Source organism: Colletes latitarsis, chromosome 8 (genome assembly GCF_051014445.1).
Source record: "Colletes latitarsis isolate SP2378_abdomen chromosome 8, iyColLati1, whole genome shotgun sequence".
NCBI lineage: Eukaryota > Metazoa > Arthropoda > Insecta > Hymenoptera > Colletidae > Colletes > Colletes latitarsis.
The window spans coordinates 27,418,748-27,436,998 of NC_135141.1; the positions used below are offsets into that span (position 1 = coordinate 27,418,748).

The 18,251-nt window shown below is 39.7% G+C and overlaps 3 protein-coding genes across 9 annotated transcripts in view; 1 reads left to right on the plus strand and 2 right to left on the minus strand.

Annotated features, from left to right (window-relative positions):
* Osp (myosin phosphatase Rho interacting protein outspread) overlaps nt 1-10,816 on the minus strand; it is a 202,530-nt gene extending 191,714 nt beyond the window's left edge. For all 5 annotated transcript variants that reach the window (XM_076771095.1, XM_076771094.1, XM_076771098.1 and 2 more), the window contains exon 1: nt 9,509-10,816. In XM_076771095.1, the coding sequence (XP_076627210.1) occupies nt 9,509-9,649 (141 nt within the window). In that variant the 5' untranslated portion in view covers nt 9,650-10,816. The remainder of the gene's footprint in view (nt 1-9,508) is intronic.
* Nucleotides 10,817-11,841: 1,025 nt separating this feature from the next.
* Pmi (Transmembrane protein Pmi) lies at nt 11,842-17,711 on the plus strand. 3 transcript variants are annotated; one of them, XM_076771143.1, is made up of 4 exons: nt 11,842-11,927; nt 12,633-12,850; nt 12,930-13,265; nt 17,652-17,711. In XM_076771143.1, exons 1-3 carry the CDS (start codon nt 11,905-11,907, stop codon nt 13,214-13,216), a joined length of 528 nt encoding a protein of 175 aa, XP_076627258.1. In that variant the 5' UTR covers nt 11,842-11,904; the 3' UTR covers nt 13,217-13,265; nt 17,652-17,711. The 3 variants fall into 3 exon arrangements, with proteins under 3 accessions (XP_076627258.1, XP_076627257.1, XP_076627256.1); XM_076771142.1 differs by lacking the exon at nt 17,652-17,711 and adding an exon at nt 13,441-14,399; XM_076771141.1 differs by lacking the exon at nt 17,652-17,711 and having other exon boundaries at nt 12,930-14,396.
* On the minus strand, nt 14,524-17,140 carry LOC143344753 (dehydrogenase/reductase SDR family protein 7-like). Its single transcript, XM_076771137.1, has 6 exons — nt 16,681-17,140; nt 16,447-16,590; nt 16,147-16,366; nt 15,997-16,081; nt 15,739-15,899; nt 14,524-15,671 (listed from the first exon to the last, which is right to left on the minus strand). Exons 1-6 carry the CDS (start codon nt 16,825-16,827, stop codon nt 15,472-15,474), a joined length of 957 nt encoding a protein of 318 aa, XP_076627252.1. The 5' UTR covers nt 16,828-17,140; the 3' UTR covers nt 14,524-15,471.
* Nucleotides 17,712-18,251: the final 540 nt, after the last annotated feature.

Sequence of the window (18,251 nt, forward strand, 5' to 3'; positions counted from 1 at the left end):
TAGAGTTGCAAATACTTTGGTCCTCGGGTCCCTTAATATTTCAGCGGCGGACATTTTTACAAACCGTGAAATTAACGAGTCCGGAACGCCCATCCGCCGTAAACGAGTCAACTTTTCAACAACATCGGGTCATTAAGGTTAATAAGGGGGGCGAACGTGCCGAAAAGGTGCCTCTTCGTGGACGCGAATGGGTGCTTTTTTAGCTTCGTCGTTGCATCGCGTAACGGGACAAATAATGAAAACGAGCGGCCCTAATGAACTCGAAACAAATGAAATCCTGGAAAAATATTACCTCGACGGTCGACTTTTTAGAGTTACTTGAGGCGAATAAAATGTTTACAAGACTCGCATCGGGACGAACAAAGTTGAGTATCTTAAAATATTCGCGCCCCCTCGGATCGCGAGACACGCCCCGCTTTGAAAAACACTGGTCTAACTTAATCGCGCGGTCGAGCTCGCCTCTGGATCGCCTCTAGATCGCGCGGCTCGATCGAGCGTCGTCATCGATAGGTGTGTAGGTTCCTGGCGGACAAGAATAGGAGTTTCGATATGAAATACGACGCAACGTCGGTAGTCGGTTGCGGAATTGTTAGATCGTTGCCATCGAGACGCACCGAGATTAGGATCGTTGCAGTTTCCTTTCTGATGTGGAGCCGGTGGGAACGTAATGTCCGGTTTCGGATACTGCTTAGGTAGTTTCGAATCACTTACTCCTAGCTGTTGACGATCAATTTATCTGCGCGCGGGCCTGTGTTTACAAAACGATCGCCCCCCTCGATCACGCGCGACAAAGTATTTTTTAAAAATATCTGTTTAACGCTGTTTGATCGAAAGAGGAACTCGAGGCGATGATTTACACTTTTCGAAGCTAGCCTAAAGAATCGTATCGAAAATGTGCGTTTGAGAGTTGAAAGTCGTTTTAGAGTCTCGAGTGTGTACGCTTCGAGTGAGATCGTTGCACCTTGGCGCGCGGTTATTGTTCGGAATTGCCAAGGGAGATCTAAACGTACCGCTTGAAAAGCCCGACACGGTCAGACACGCGGGATACTTCGTCCGAGACAATTTATAATTCGATGATTATCTGTACACGCGGGTATACCGCCGCGATGTCGATAACGCGGAGATCTGCGTGCCAGTCGGACATAAATTTCACGTTAAAAAGGTTCGTCGTTTTCGCCGGAGTCACGACAAATTATTGATGATCTTATGGACAGGCAATAGAGATCGTTATCGGGCTCGCTTCACAGAAAGGTCGTGTCGTGCAACACGACATTGCAAAAAGCTTCAAATACCTGTTCGCGTTTGTGTTCAACGGGAAGAAATGGCCACGCGCGTTTCCAAGCGGACACGGGCACCGTCGTGGGAGGAGATAGAACCGTAGGCTTTCTTGCGCCCGCTTTAACACGTTCGCTGCCGCGGCGTATTTCAACGCGACTCCTATCGGACCGTGGCCACGGCTCGACCGTCACGCTCTATGGAAAAACTGTGCTCGTTGTCTGCAACCATGATCGCAGGTACCCTCATTGGCTTTTTAATTTACGAGTTTGCGTTACCCTTCTTTCGACCGCGGAAGAACTCTGCCCGAACACTGTTCCACTCGACAGAGATAAATTTTAATGTGGGTCAGGTCTGGGTTAAGTGGACTCTGAATCTCAGCTGAATTATTCTACTTAATGTTGATTTTTATCAAATTGGTGAATGGAAGCTTTCCTTCAAAGCACTTAAACAAACGCTGCTTTAAACGTCCTGATAAGTACTGTGCATCGGCGAGAAGTTGACTGGCGAAAAGAACGCGGCTCTGATTGGTTCCTTACTCTCAAGCCAAGTACTCCCCTCCCACTAGCCAACTTCTCGCGAACGCACAGTACATAGTGAGATCTTTATTACAAATTAAGACTTCCACAGAGATTATGAGTCTCAAACGAACAAAATGTAGCACAATCTTTTACACTCTGAAGTCGAGAGAAGAGACAGGACCCATTGGAAGGAATCGAAGTTATGGAAATAAGGACTGATAGGAAGTCCCTGTGGCAGGTTTCGCTTGACGCTCGAAGGCGATACGGCGTCGCTTTAAAGGGCATCAGTATGCAGAAGGTCGCGACGGCAAGAATTTTGGGCTCGTCGTCGTCGCGGAATGTGCAACTATTGTCCCTATCCACGCGTGTTCGCCATGGCCACGAACGCGGACAATATTTCCACCGGTTTGGTCGAGCGTAACCTGTCCATTGTTAGCCGCATATATTTACTTTGCTTACGACGCCGGCCATAAGCGAAGTACTGTTATCCGCGGTGGTGCGCCGCGTATGACGTATCGCCGCGACGATCTTGATATTTCTTTCTCGCCTCCTCGGAAACGGACTCCGACTTTTCGGGACGCCGCTAAATTACAAGTTGCCGTCGCGTTTTCGACCCGCTCGCGATCATTTCGCTATCGCGAAATACCGTTGCTACCGGGTCGCGTTACCTCCGCGAGAAATGAACTGCTTTTAACTCTGGATTTCTGGGAACCCAATTCTACGAGCTCCGAAGACTATTTAATTGCAATTTGGATTTTGATGGGAGTAATGATCACGATAGTCAGGTGTTGCGAGCGTACAGAACGTGTGAAATGGATCATATTCTGTGATCTGTAAACTTGTGATAGCGTCTAATTGTATAATTCGTGTAAACAATCTGTAAATAAATATTTGTGTCTCAAACGATAAGATTTTAGTTCGACCACCCCTAAATATGTGCAATGTCTGTGAATCTAATATTAAGGAAGGATTGTGAACCGATGATTGATGAATTCTTTTTTGGAAGAATTCTTGTTCGTTTAGATCGAGCTTTTTGGGGGAATTTTTTTAGGTAGATTCTCTTTGACCTAGTCGACGATATAACAGTATAGATCATTTCTGCTGGTATTGGACCCATACTTCCAAAACTCTGATCGACGCAACAGTGCAACGCCTACCTGGGATTAATATCGCAAATGTTTTGCCGCGAAAGGACTTTATTTTTATCGTAGTTTCGCCGGCGTCTCGTCTCGAAAAACAGTCGCTGTTACGAAACAATCGCGTCGCGTATGCTCGAGTGCCCCATTGTCTGCCATCGTCGATCTCATCTGAGAATGACAAAAGAAACCGGGGAAGAAAATCGTTACAGATACGCTGTTAATGATTGCGCAATAACACACGTTAATTACCAACGGTCGAATCAGGAAATCAGGAATTACCTCCCGATCGTGAACACCGTTAATTAATTAAACGCGCAAGCGCAAGCGCGGCTACACGAGCGCATGAAGCAACGTCACATGCACAACCATCACGGGAACAGTATCGTTACACTTCTCTCGTACGGGGAACTTTATGTTCCCAGAGTTTAGGTCGTACATGTATTCCTAATTTCAAGACAAAATCGAATTTGCTTCGATGATCAAGCTCCCCAAAAATACTAGGGTGTTTGTCTATGTTTGGTAATTTTTATAATTTCGTAGATTCGTTCTCCGTTTCGAATGGTACGATGACTTATGGTCGTGGGTATCTATGCACGCACGGGCGGCGTGCAAAGAAGGGGGTACCGTAAGGCATCGCGTAGATCGTTTTGCCGGATCAAAATTTCAGGGGCTGTTCCAGCCCCTCGATCGGGCCACAGGAAATTATTTCTCGGCGGCCACTTACCGAGGCGCTCACGAAGAAGTAATCGGACTGAAAATACGGAGCCGCGGACCGATAATGGCCGGTCGGGCGCAACGTGGCCCGCGGGCCCCTCCGCTTTCTCGGCCAGAAACAACGCAACAGAACCGCGTACATACGCAGCTCGCTTTTATCGATCGTCCCTCGTTCGATCTTTGCGCGCACGGCTACTTTTGATCACTTTCTCACGTTTGCGAACCCGGAACGGATCGGTCCGTTCGAACCCATTGATTACCGGGAATTAAACCACGAATCGGGTTCGGTGGCCCCAGTCGCGCGAAAATCGTAATTAAACGCGCTTACGCCATCCACTCTTGAGCGCCTCTTCCACGAATCCACGCGCCATCTTTAACCCCTTCCTACGATTCCTCCCCAATTATACGTATCTATTTTACGAACTGTAATTATGAAACGAGGAAACGAATATCAGTAAATACGAGTTTAACCCTTTCTTCACAGGACGATTCTTCCTTCCCAATTGTGCAGGGTGTTTCGCACTTCAGCAGTGTGTTCTACGAGTAAAACTAAGACCAATATCTAATATAACGAAAAATCCACAAATGCTTTGTTAAGAAGTTGTAACAAGAATATGATCTTGTGAAACTAGGTCGAGATTCAGGACATTAAAATAAGAAAAATTCGATATCGTGAGTTTCTTTGCGATTCACTGAACATAAACTTGAACAATAGTTCAACATTTTATGACAAGAATACTTCATCGCCCAAAATAAATGATAGAAACTAAACTCTGATAAAGAAATGTTTAAGTTATCCACATGATTCTACTTTAAAAATGCTTTTTCGTGCCTCAGCTAGTAGTTGCTCTCTTTAAACAAAATTTAGGTGAATTTGTTTGTTTAGTAAATTAAAAAACATCACGTTTTATATGTATAATATAAAACAAGACGAATATCAGCGAACGTGTACGAGTTAGATGTAAATATTTCAGAAAAGTAGTCGTAAAATGTATTTAAATTGCTATTCGAAAGGAACAGCCGCGACAATTGTTTCGTTTCGCCTATTCTCAGCCACGGTGACTAATACCGTTTCGCAACGACAATTAAAAGCTAACCTTGAGCGACTCGGTGGATTCGGAAGGTGTCGTGTGCTTTAAAAGCTACGCACAGTGGCTCTGGATCGCACGATAAGATAAAAGGGAATCGACGTCGCGTAATTATACTTGCAACCGAAGATATCCGTAACATCATCGAGAACTATTGTCGCCCGGAGCGTAATCGGTTTTATCACGGAACCGCGGAGTCACGATGCACGACACATTGAATATGAAACGATCGAAACGTAACACGACGAGTTTTTATCCGCTGTGGGATAAGGAAACTGAATTAAAACGAAGATTTCCGCGCGGCATCGCGTGTATCTGCAACTGCTCCGAGAGACACGCCTTAATGGCCACTATCTCCCAATAATTTGCCAGCAAAAATGTCGCTGATTGAGGAATATACAAAATAAGACGAAAATCAAGAATACCAATTTCTTGATGGTGGCTTCGTTAAGAAGTTATTAACGTTTAAAGTTCCGCCAATACTGAATTTTTTTCTCGAAACTGGGTAGGATTTTGAGGGTATGTGTAATGACCAAAAATGATTGTACTTGACCCCCGCAACCGAAAATAATTTTTTTAGAACGATTTGAAACTTTTCAATTTCGCCGAAAAATTTAGGCACCTACCCCCTTGTCGATTTTCCTTAAAAATTCGTTTTTGATTTTTAATACTTTCGCTTGACATCCTACAGAAAAGTTGTTTAATACTTGTTTGTAGATATCCATGAGCTCTACTTCAGAAAAAAGTTTCATTGAAATATATTCACTATTATAGGAGTTGTGGCTGTTTGAAAATTGGACTATTTTTATGGGGTTTTTCTTATTTTGCGGAGTCAAGGAACAACTTTTCGAATATTTTTATAATTGCTACATATTCTACACTAAAATACGTGGCGTTTGGCTTTTTGAACATTAAAATCGTCCAATCCGTTTAGAAGTTATGATGTTTTAAAAATTCGCATGAGATTTCAGGGAAGCATTTCTGACCTCAGATTAGATTTTCGGTAAGGAATTTTTTTCTCGAAAATGGTTAGGATTTCGAGGGTATGTCTATTAACCAAAAATTATTATAATTGGTCCCTGCAATCAAAAACAATTTTTTTAGAACGATTTAAAATTTTTTAATTTTGTTGAAACCTTCTCGAATTATTTCCTCCAAACTGGGTAGGATTTCCGGGGTATATCTATTCATCAAAAATGATTATAATCGATCCTTGCAATCGGAAATAATTTTTTTAGAACGATTTGAAAAATTTTGAATTTAATTGTTAATAACTTTTTAACGAAGCCTCCATCAACAAATTGGTATTCTTGATTTTCGTCTTATTTTAGCCTCTAGAATCTCCCATTGAAATTTTTCCCAGGTATATGCGAGGCGAGACGGGAGGGAAAAACTCGGGCAAAAACAGTAATAGAAAGGTAGGAGTATTTCCGAAGGAACAAGTATACAGTAGTGGAGATAAACGGGAAAGCAGTGGTAAGTACAGACGTCAGCGAGATACTTAAGAGGAGGGATAAGGGTGAACAATCTTGAATTCGATACGAAAGAATAACAAAATTGCACGTCTCCTAATTGCATCTTTGTCGCTTTCGTGCAGAGTACCCAGCGTTGTTTTTATTCGCCATTCTCGACAAGGCAACGTTTGCATCAGAATAGTCCAATTCTTAAATAACCAACCGGTACGTTTACCTAATGATTTCAAGTTCCCCGGGAGGACTTTCTAAGTCGCCGTTCTGTTTCGCGCAGGAAATCGAGATAGGCTCTCGAGGCGTCCGTATCGCGGCCGCGTTTCCGCTCCGCGATCGACGCTCGCGGCGTTTAAATAACGCTCGGGAATCGTTCGAGACGTCCAATCGTCGATACTCGCGTTCGAGGAATTAAAATGCCTGATTCCGTCGCAAGCGTTTCGCGCGAATTAAACTCGATCCCCTAATAATGCTATTAGTTTTGTGTAAAAACGCTATCGCGCCGCGTGACACTATTCGACACGGTTTCGATGATTACCCGTGTCGGTCAAACGGTCGACCGTTGGAATAATGAAATTGATGACGCTCGGGGGGGAACGCCGCGCCAAAATAAAACCGTCGGAATCCGACGAGAGCGGCGCGTTTGTTTCCTTTATAATAAAATATCGCTTATTTGACAAAAAGATCGTTTGCGAGCCACCGAAAAAGCTCACCAGCCGCTTTACGACCGCCTCTGTTATAATATTTTCTGTTGATGGTCGCGCGGCGCACAGAGGCGCCGTGAATCGGGCTTAAATCGCCGCGGAACACGCGTTTCGCGGCTATCCAGACGCGACCGGCCGCAACTTCCGCGAGAAACGATACATAGTCCGAGCGTAGCGAACGATCTCGGGGAGAGGGCCGCGAGAAAGATTGCAAAAGGTCAAATTCCTCCGATTCGAGGCTCTCCTCGTCAAATTACGAGCCACGAGACGAAGAACCGTGCGACCGAGGAGCAAAGAAAGGTTGGATTGCGTATGCATTCGTTATTTGCGGTTATATGGGGGACAGCTGAGCAAGAGGGGGATAAAGAGAGGGAAAGAGAGGTACGAGGCCCCCGGAGATGGGGCCAGAGAGGGAGAGGAGGAGAATAAACCGATACAGAGATACCGCATCCAGGCGAAAGCCGACAAGCCAACAACTCTCGAAAGGGCCTGTTGCAGGGGTGCTGGGAGAAGACGGCTGGAATGCACCGAGAACAGGTCGCAAGGCTGCCGACATTCCGAAATTTGCAACGGCGTAAAGGACGGGGAACGTGTCCCATTGTGAGCGCACGAAATTCGCCCTGGCCCCCGGAAGAAAAAATCCGAAACGAACCGTAAGCGTTCGTCCTTCTACCGTGTTCTACGAACGAGTGAATTATGCCAGGACGCCTACAACGCGGCCCTCGATCTCATTTTTCAAATATAATTAGACATATTAAAGAACAACTGATCGAAAATCACCATTCCACAAGTTCCTCGTCGTCTGAAAGAACATTTTCCTAGGAGTCGGTCGCTACGCCTCAACTATGACTACGCGTAACGCGAGAAGATGCAATTTCAAGGGAAGAAGGAAGCACGGGATCGGAGCTTACGCAATGTTGGATTTCCCAACTCACGATGTTGCAAAAATCATCTCCAGTGACGACTGTATATGTCTGGTGTTTCGTTTTAGTTTTGGCCATGGGTTCTACGAACTCATGGTGTTTATTATACAAAGATAATTCAGCGAGTGAACTGCACGGTTCAGAAACAGATCTCTAAGATTTAATGAAAGTGAAATTCTGCTATTAAATATTGTTGTTTAATTTAAATCATAGGTCCTACAATAAATAGTCGTAATCCTACAATTCCAATACGGAACATCCTTTGGTTCGTTTGTTGCGCGTCCGTATTGATTCCAACAGCCTTTTTAACCGATTTGTTAACCCTCGAAAAGGTATCGCGATAGACGAGATAGGGAACGACAATCGTGGAGGTATCGGGGAAAACGAGAGGATCGAGACGAACGAAACGAGAAGACAATATCGTCTTATCGGATGGACTTTAAACGGAGAACCGTTCCACGATATTAACATATACGTATACATTCCCGGACTGCTATTCGGCAGTACCGTACGCTCCGCAGCGTGAATTGATTTTTAACGCTTTTATTTTGCACCCACCTCCCTCCCCACCCACACGCCCCCCCTCGCCTTTTACGAGGCAATTTTGCTCATCGACCGGCTCTCCGGGGCTCCGTTGTAAATAAAAACCACGGGGGAAGAAAAAACACAGCACGATAAAAGTTCCTCGTTACTTTTTCTTTTTTTCAACATCCTCTAACTTATGCTGCGCCTGGTATTTACGTCCCCGGTCGTGGTGGCGCTACTCCTCGTGTGTTTATTTATACATCACCAAGTAATTACAATTCAACTCCGAACGGAGGGTCCGAGCCAGAAAAAAAAATATTAACTCGACTTAAATAATAAAATTCTATGCGAGTTCGCCCAGGGGTTTTTTTTCTATAATCGCTAAACGGATACAAATAAAAACCATGATTTAGCACTCTGACATATTTTAAAACAGAAACTACGATCGTAAACGATATACGAATAATAATTAACGCGTCAGAGAATGATATATGATACTCTGCGATTAAAACCAGACCCCTCCGTGCATTGCTTTGTTTACACGTCGAAAAGTACGTCGGTCAAAGAAGATAAAGAAAAATCTGCAGGTAACGTCGTTCGCACGCGTCGGTATGGTCGAGCTCGCTTACGTCATAAACAGTTAATCCCGCGATATCTTTCCTTTAATTCAGCGATCTATCATCGCGTGTACCGTTATGCAAAAGATCCATGGCGATACAGAACCGTATCAACGTAATACAGATCGAGGGAAAAAAAGACAGAAAGACAACACAGAATCGCAAGACGACTCGAAACCATTCATTCCGCCGGCGTATACTAATCGCGTTCACCGGTACACGCTCGTCTTACATAACCTCGACGTCCCTCCCGACAGGACCTTCGTCCTTCTCAACCCGGTCCCGATCACGGACGCGGCAAGGAATTCGAGGGCGAGCAAGAAAGAGAAAATGCCTGGTCGCGATGGACCGGGTACGCACGACGCGAGCGCGAGAGAGACGGTAGAACAGATACGCGCGCGAGTACAAGGGAGAAAGAGCTACGGCGCGATCCGTCCAGAGGGCGCGAGAGAGAAAAAGAGAGAGAAAGAGAGACGCATGCACGCACACCGCGAAAGAAAGAAGGAGACGGATAGAGTCCATCAAGCAAAACTCACCCTGTTGCATTCCAGAGCCTCCGCGCTGTGCTCCTCCTTCTGCTTGAAGCAGCTGCTGCACTTGCTCTTGTTGAATATGTTCGGCGCGAACTTCCTGCACTCGGCGCCGGTGCCACGGACGCCCGCCGTGCCGCCCGACATCGCGACACGTGCGAATTAACCGCGACGACCGGACAGCATCGTACGCCTCCCGTCCCCCACCCTTCGACCTCCGTTACGAACCACGGCAACCCGCTCCGCGTGTCCGATTCCTCTTCTTCCGCTGTTTTGTTCGCGCGACCGGGTACCCTTCGTTCCACCCGGGAACAACAACTTTTATTTACGCGCGATTTCGTACCGTTCGTACGCGACGCCGACGACTCCGCCGGCCAGTCTTCGTGCCCGTTACGTTAACGGATCGAGTTAACAGGATTTCGTATTCCCGTCCCGAGCGAGGACCACGCTGCCCCGAGTAATCGTTCCCCCCCGCGTATACCGTGACTATCGAGGTTCAGCTACCGCGAGCGAAAGGATCGTTCCAATTTATCGAAAGTATCGCGAGACACCTTCCACCCGGCGTTCCGACACCCCTTTTGTTTACATACGCGGTAGGAAGAACGTACGACGACGACCGGTCGGAATTTCGTAATGAATACGCGAGAGCGAGTCGCTCGTGTTTACGATGCGTTTATGTGCACGCGGACAGGAAACACGCGCGTACCGTTGTCGACATCGACTCGATTCGTTCGCGAAAAGGCTCGTCCCGAATCCGACAGCAGGTGACTGTTCTCTGTCCTCGTTTCCCTCCGCTCGCCTGCACCACCGGTCCGTGCTTCTTGTTGACAATCTTTTTTTCTCCGTGGCCCGTTCCGAAAAAGCACGTGGATCGTACGCGGCACACCGAATCACAGCAAGCTATTTAAAGACACACTCGCGCCCACCGTAGTTAACGTGTCACAGCACCGTTCACCGATCTGTCGATTAGTTTGACGAACCGAGCGTCGAACACACGTGCGTGCTGTTGCTCGATCGATGGAAGATCACGGATCCCGTTTCTCGAGAACCCGCCTCGGATCCAGAGGGACGTGGCTGCTATGTAATTATTCGGCTGCCACAGTTCACGATGTATCGATAGTAGCACCACGAGCACCACGATCCTCGCGCACGCCTGTCTCTGTCGACTGTCACTGCGATAATCCCGCGACGCGACCCGAAACGCTGCACACGCGACGACTACGACAACGACCACGACGACGACGACGACACTCGAGCACACTTACGACACGTCGCGTCGCGCTCTCCATGACAGAACGCTCCCGCGGACGTCCATCTGCGATCTGGCCCGTTTAACTCGGCCTCTGTGCCGTCCGCAGCGCTCACTCTCGCTCGATCGACCGCAGCGCGCATACCAAGGCCCGTTACTACGCCGCCGCGAAACTAGTCCCTCCCTCTGTCTACGGAACACAGCGCCGGCGTAGGAATTTCAACCAACGATTTCTCGTTTCTCTTTTGTCTTCCTTTTCGTACTATTTCGTTCGTGCGAACTATCGTCAATTTTTTCTAAATCACCTCGAATGCGAGACAACTTTCCTCTCCCAACCCTCCTAAAAATAATAAATATGATATGTATCGTTGATCTTTTTCAAAATACTTTTTAACGAATCGTACGCATTAAACTGCCAAATAGTTTTAGTCTAGCCGATTATTAACATAAACAAGAGATATTCGGTGAAACTATTTGAAACAAATGAGAGTAGCAGACAAAGAATTAGTAATAAAGGCAATATGAAATGTTATACCTTAATACGTTCAATTTGTTATAGTTATAATCGTGATTAGCACAATTTTTCGAAAATTAGGAAAGGTTGATTACCAAAAATAGTGTATGAGTATTATAGACGCCTTTTGTAAAAAGGGAAACAAATGCAAATGCCGATAACTTATGTTTAGATTCTGTACCATGGAAACTGTCAGAGAACCTTAAACATGAAACGACAAATGAAATAAATATTTTTATTCTGCTAAAGTGCTAGAATTAAAATTGAGCCATCTTGGATATCAAAAATTCTGAGAAGGTATCCTCGATAGGAAAAAGCACATCTTAATGTTACTTATCCTAGAAAATATGTAAATATAAAAGTATAAACAGATTTAAGAATTACATATACCTTTACGATAAATAATTTAACCGCACGTTCGCTTCCAATTCCAGTTAAATTCTGTAGAAAATTGTAGAAAAAGATTGCGCGTTTTTGCAAAGGAACACGTTCGAACAAGCTCCGGAATATGAAGTACGACTTGAGTCAAACGAAGGCTTGAATGAAATCAGCTGATTTTTGCATCCGGTTCGATGTTCAAGATTTCTCTTCCGGTTCATCCAGATCAACGTTCCAGTGTTTGGAAGACTGACTGTAAAGATGGTAGATGAAGCTGGTGACAGGTTCGTAGGCCAAATTATTTTCGGCTTATATACGAAATCTAATACCTCTAACTAGCGCCAATGTAGGCAACGCAATTCATTACGATGGTATAATATTTACTTTGAAATAAAATAACCTCACATCTATTCCCTCGCATTCGAGAAATTAATCTTTCATAATCTACTAGATGTCCATGAAAATTTTGCTAAACCGTGAATTTCCACGTAAAGGCGGGATCGAAAATAATTTTGTGCCGGCGATAAAATATTTTTAAACCTTCTATTCATTATTTTTGTGTATTTTTCACTTCATCTGTCAATTTTCCAACAAATTTTCAATGTTAAAACACATATTAATTATCTACCGGATTTTGCTACAATTCAATAAAACTCTATTTATCTAAATATACAACGACGCGAATAATACCGTTACCTCTGCTGCAAAAGTATTTGTATTCAAACAAATCTGACGCTGATTAGTTCCAATCAACATCTTACATAACACACAAAAGAATTAATGAATGATAAAGTTCATAGAGATTGGTTCAAATTACCGAAACAATCGATATAAATATATTGTAAATTTATATTAAATATAATTTGAATATATCTAAATGATTGTATTGAAGGTATTAAAAAGAAACCAATGATATTTATATTTATTACAACTATAAATCATATAATTTAAATAAACTAATTATTTCGAAAAACGTTAATTTCTTACAGGGATGATTCCTCGAATGTCGCCATTATTAGGGAGGTATATGATAATGAAAATGCACATGAAACATTCGAATATGAGTTAGAAAGAGCCTTAGAATCTGAATGTAGCTTAATCGTTATCGAGCCATCTAAATTAGGTGATGAGACCTCCAGATGGATAGCAGTAGGAAACTGCCTTCACAAGACTGCAGCACTGTCTGGTCTTGCAACCATAACTACAGGTTTATAGAGATTATATTTTATGTTCCATATCTCTAAGCATTATTATTTATTTAATGTGTGTTCTTACATATTTTTTAGGTCTGATTTGGGGTGATCGGCCTTATATCTGTGGTCCACTAGGTTTTATATCTGTAATATCCTGTGGACTTTATACTGTTTCATGGCAGTTTGATCCCTGTTGCCAATACCAAGTTGAAACTGACACAAGTAAGCTACCGCATGTAGAGTTGTTAGCTGTCTTAGGCCCATCATCTCCGACCTTCCTTGTAAGAAAAGATGACACGAGAAGAAGGATTCTTCACACGACTATTACATTTATAGCAGTCAGCATTAGTGCTTGGAGAGTTTACCAAGCATTTAAATGAAACAACTAATCTTTGGAAAGAAAGAAACTAACTTGTAAAAAGCAGTAAGGTAGGCCATACGATATATTATATATGATCGTAATAAGGCCTAGCATAGAAATCTGTGAATTAAAAAGAATTGCAGATATGTTTTCACATATATTATTGGGAATTGTTGAGCCACACGAAGGATCTATTTTCATTTATGTTTATATTTTTTTTTATGTTTTAACACTACCTCACAGGTGAATGCTGATTTTACAATAGAGAGGGGAATATCTAACAAGACAGATTAAAAGTAACCTATTCTAAGAACGTTTTCAATATAAAATCTGATATTTCACGAAGCTCTGCATTGTTACTCTATAATCTACATCTTGTTGATTCTATTGTCATGGTTAATTTTAATGCGATGAAAGACGCAATCGTATTCACGTAATTACTTCAGTGAAACAACTACTGATATAAGTGTTCTTAGAGTTATACATTACAACCATACACCTGGAAAGTTGGATTTAGAATTATATATTTTTAGATTGTAAATAAAGTAGATAGAATACATTGCATATGATATACTGAAGGAAATGTTGCCTAGATTTTCTCACCCAAAGGTATAGCCCACATTAAGAAAAGTAATATCTATCTGAATTATTTTGAAAAGTATATTCCTTTAATCTTGCTGTTTGGTAAACATGTTAATTAACGGAATACACAGAACTTCTATCGATTATATAAGACTCTTATTATGCAATACACAAATACATGGAATATCAAAGAAAAATGTCACAAACATTCCTGCAAGCAAGTATAATAATAAACATTATGTAATTTAGTATGAAAAAACTTTTTAAAAGAATTTTCAGTCTAATAATGTACGAATAAAATCTTGCATGTATTTGTATATACATTATAAAACTACTTAATGAATAACATCACATATAATGCATTTCAAACTTTTGTTTTGACAATCTCGAACGAACTATAAAAAGTAAGTAACATCTTTTACAATTAATGTGTAGCTATATAACAGCCATAGCACAAAAGTTGCCACTTTTCACAAATAAAAACTCTACTACTTTAAAGACATTAAGTACTGTATACACTTTTTTAAGATATAGAAAAATATAAAAGTTTATTTAAGAAATTGTGTTTTATAATGTTCATTTATTTAATTCTGATGTTAAGAAAATAAATATAGATAAAATCAGCAACTACAGAATATTTGAAATGAAATTAAAAGTTCATCGTTTTCTTACACTATATGCGTTTAATAATGAATTCGAAATTTAATTAATTTATATTATTATTATTATTATATGTTATCTATCATTTCATACATATTACAGGCACATACTTTATTATAGTCGCGTGAGAAAGTATGTGAGTGTAATACATATACTTTTACTAAAGTTAATGTCAATTAATTTGTGTTCTAATAGTTGAAAATATTATATAAAAATTTGAAATACTACTACTAAATAGGAAAAACATAAATAAGTGTTAATAATCCTGCCATGACAACAAAGTTCATACCAGTTAATGTACATTTCGTGCGACAGTGTAAATGTCTGAATTACTAGCCAAATATTTGTCATAATATAACAGTATAGTTTTAATATACGAATTGATACATAATAAAACATTAATAAGTAAAACCGTATTTCTGATAAACTGCATGTTAGGTAGGTTCATTGTTGTGTCATTTATAACTTGAGAAGATTTCATTATTTAACATTCTGAAGCATTTATTTTGTACTCGCTTGAAATTGATCTAGGCGCATTTAATTATATATTTTTATCCTTTTGGAATTTTTTATTATATTTACAAAACTAAATTTCAGTAATTACTAGCAGTCACTATTATTAAGCTATAATATATTTCGCGTTTCAAGTAATGGATGACACATGTGTTTGACAGTGCTTCAATCTCAATTCCATTCAAATGTTTGTAGTATTAAATTGTATATAATGTAAACATATTCCACTATTCAGTGGCATAATAAAATATAGTTTGGATATAATTTTGATTCTTTCATTCGCCAATAATATTCACCTTTTAATATTTATGTTAAGAAATTTTGTATTCTACACTTACTGCTGATATAGTTACATAATTTATCATTCATATTTTAATGTTTATACAATATATGTAATATAAAGAAAATGTTATTAATACAAAAATAAAAATATAAATTGTTTTGTACTAATAATGCAATCGTAAAATATAGTACAATAGTAATCTATAAAGACACTACTTCGCAATAATTTACACAAAATTACGCGTCTTTTTCTAACTTTTCTGCTCGCTTCCGCATTATCCAGAAATAAAGAGATGGCCATAAAGTTCGTAAATATATTGCAAGTTTTGGTGTTATTGGAGATACTAATACATCTTTTTTCTCTTTTAATATTGCTTTTAAAGTACAATTTGCTACATATTCTGGAGAGTAACCCTCTTGTGTTGTTTTGTCCATGACTGCAATAAAATGCGATTTGTGTAAATAATTATGCTATATTAAAACTACATTTCCTAATTTACTGACCTCCATAAACTTGCCCACTTCCTGTTAATGCATTAAGAGAAAGAGCAGTTTGTACATAACCAGGACTTATAACACTAACTTTTATATTTTGATTTGCTAGTTCTGCTCTACATCCATCACACCATGCTTGTAATGCATGTTTAGATGCAGCATATGCAGTTCTGTTATCATAATTATTAAATTTTTATACAAATTTTTTTATATAAAAATCTTATATATCTATGTAACATTACAATAGTAAATGCAAATTATATCAACCTGTATGGAATAGAAATTTTTCCTTGTATACTACTTATACACACTATGTGACCAGATTGTTGTTTCACCATAAATGGAAGAACAGCTACAAAATTACAAATTTTTAAATAACTATTCAATATTTTTCATTAAACTTTTTCCATTATTTACCTTTTGCTAATGCTATTTGTGCAAAATAATTTGTAAGCATAACTTTTATATCCACATCTACATTAGTATTAATAACTTCCCCTCTATAAGAAATACCAGCATTATTTATTAAAATATCAACTTTCCCATGAATCTCAATTATTTTTCCCATTTCAGATTGCAGAGAATTAATATCAGTTATATCCAATGGTAAAACTATTGGAGGATGAGTAGGTATCGTCTAAAAAAATTGAATTGTGGAATACATCCTTTCTAAACAACAAAAGTAAATAATATATTCCTTAATGAATTCAAACATACGTGATGTGTATTCATCAAAGAACTTTTTACTCTTTCCAATTCTTCCTTTCTTCTAGAAATTAAAATAATTTTACAACCACAATCGTAAAAAACATGAGCTAAAGCTTCTCCTAATCCAGAACTAGCCCCAGTTATAATTACAACCTAAAATTTACATTTAATATAGAAATCATTGCATTTTTAATTAAAAAAAATGCAATATCAGTTTTGGAAAATTAAACCAGTGTTGTTTACCTTTCCACTGAGCATGGCTTTTTTTCGTTTTTGTTGCATGATATCGAATAAATGATATATCAACCATGGAATAGTTATTGGAAAGCCAAATAATTTGAACAACCACCATATATATAATGTGCAACCTTTTACCGATTCTTGATTCATGTTTTTAAATACTTTTACGAGTTAATAAATGCACCAAAATTATTATTTTTTAATTGCTCTCGATATCAATGTTTCACATACCTTTAAACAAGTTTAAAATGATATCGACAATAGAATCAATGATACCTAACCTTTGCATTACTTGCAAATGGCCACATGGTAATGCATTGCAAACAAAGTGATCTATACTTTCTGCTTTATTTATTTAGTTATGTAACACATAAATGCAACAATATATACTAGTTGCTTATTTAACAATTTTAGTAGCAAATTCGCGTCTTGTGTGGGCTCATACTTTGGTGACTTTGTTAGACTCAGAGCCCCATTTTGGTATCATACCAACGTTATCGATTTAGAATGGAATAAGATTGTTGCGTAATTAGCGGTGAGAATGAAAAGTATAAATATTTTTAATGTTTTAATTACTCCAGCAAATAATTAAAATTTTCCAAGACATATTTAGTGACCCCCTAATATCGATTTTTTGTTCTAAGACCCTCTAAGCTTTTATATTTTAACGGAGAAATCGATTTTTTGTTCTAAGACCCTCTAAGCTTTTATATTTTAACGGAGAAACGATCGAACAACATTTAAAAATGTAATACTGAAGACTCTTTCCTTACTTTATTATTTAGAATTACGTACAAGGAAAGAAGGCAAGGAGTTATTACTAGGAATGAATTTATTGAAATACATCAAGCATACACCAGTGTAGAAGTGCTCACATATTCTAATGTTTCATACAAATATTCTTAATTCCACAGATTCTTATGCATTATAAAAATTTTATATTATAGTATTATATTTATTCTTACATTTCAAAGTTCTTCGCCGTGCACATCGCCAGGTCTCCGAGATTTGAAGAAGAACGAATGGAATCCCAGGAAATGGAAAATGAACTCCAAAATAGTTAATCCTCGTCAAACAATATTCACACACTAGATTTACATTGTTTTCTATAACTGTTTGTTTCGACAAACTTAAATAATCAACAAAAACGAATACCGAGACACATTTTAAACTCGACGGAAACACGAAATTAGAAATGGTCGCGTCAGTTCGATTGTGAGAATGTGTACTGCACTACGATTGGTGGAAATTGGCGCGAATTCGCGATCTACTAACACTATTGTAATTGGTTTGCAAGAAAGCGCGCCAAATTGTATAAATGTGTAGATCGCTTTCCGTAGCAAATATAACGTATTCTTATTACGTTATTTCCCTACTAACGCGAGAAAAACAAATGTAAAGATGAATAATTCGATGGAAAATAAAGTCGCAATAATTATTTTTTTACTCAAGTGTATTGAGATGTTAATACTGTTATGGTAATTAACACTATATTATTATTACGCTGTTTAGCATATTATTGATCTAGTATTTGGTAAGGTAGTATATGTATTTCAAAGTTTATTTGATTCGAA

Bases quoted from the DNA above. Each gene is read 5' to 3' on its own strand.
- Pmi (XM_076771143.1), top strand. From the start codon at position 11,905: ATGGTAGATGAAGCTGGTGACAG. The intron at 11,928-12,632 runs GTTCGTAGGCCA...AATTTCTTACAG, and splicing joins GTAGATGAAGCTGGTGACAG to GGATGATTCCTCGAATGTCG. The intron at 12,851-12,929 runs GTTTATAGAGAT...CATATTTTTTAG, and splicing joins TCTTGCAACCATAACTACAG to GTCTGATTTGGGGTGATCGG.
- LOC143344753 (XM_076771137.1), bottom strand. From the start codon at position 16,827: ATGAATCAAGAATCGGTAAAAGGTTGCACATTATATATATGGTGGTTG. The intron at 15,900-15,996 runs GTTGATATAATT...TTATGATAACAG, and splicing joins AAAATTTCTATTCCATACAG to AACTGCATATGCTGCATCTA. The intron at 15,672-15,738 runs GTCAGTAAATTA...ATTTTATTGCAG, and splicing joins AAGTGGGCAAGTTTATGGAG to TCATGGACAAAACAACACAA.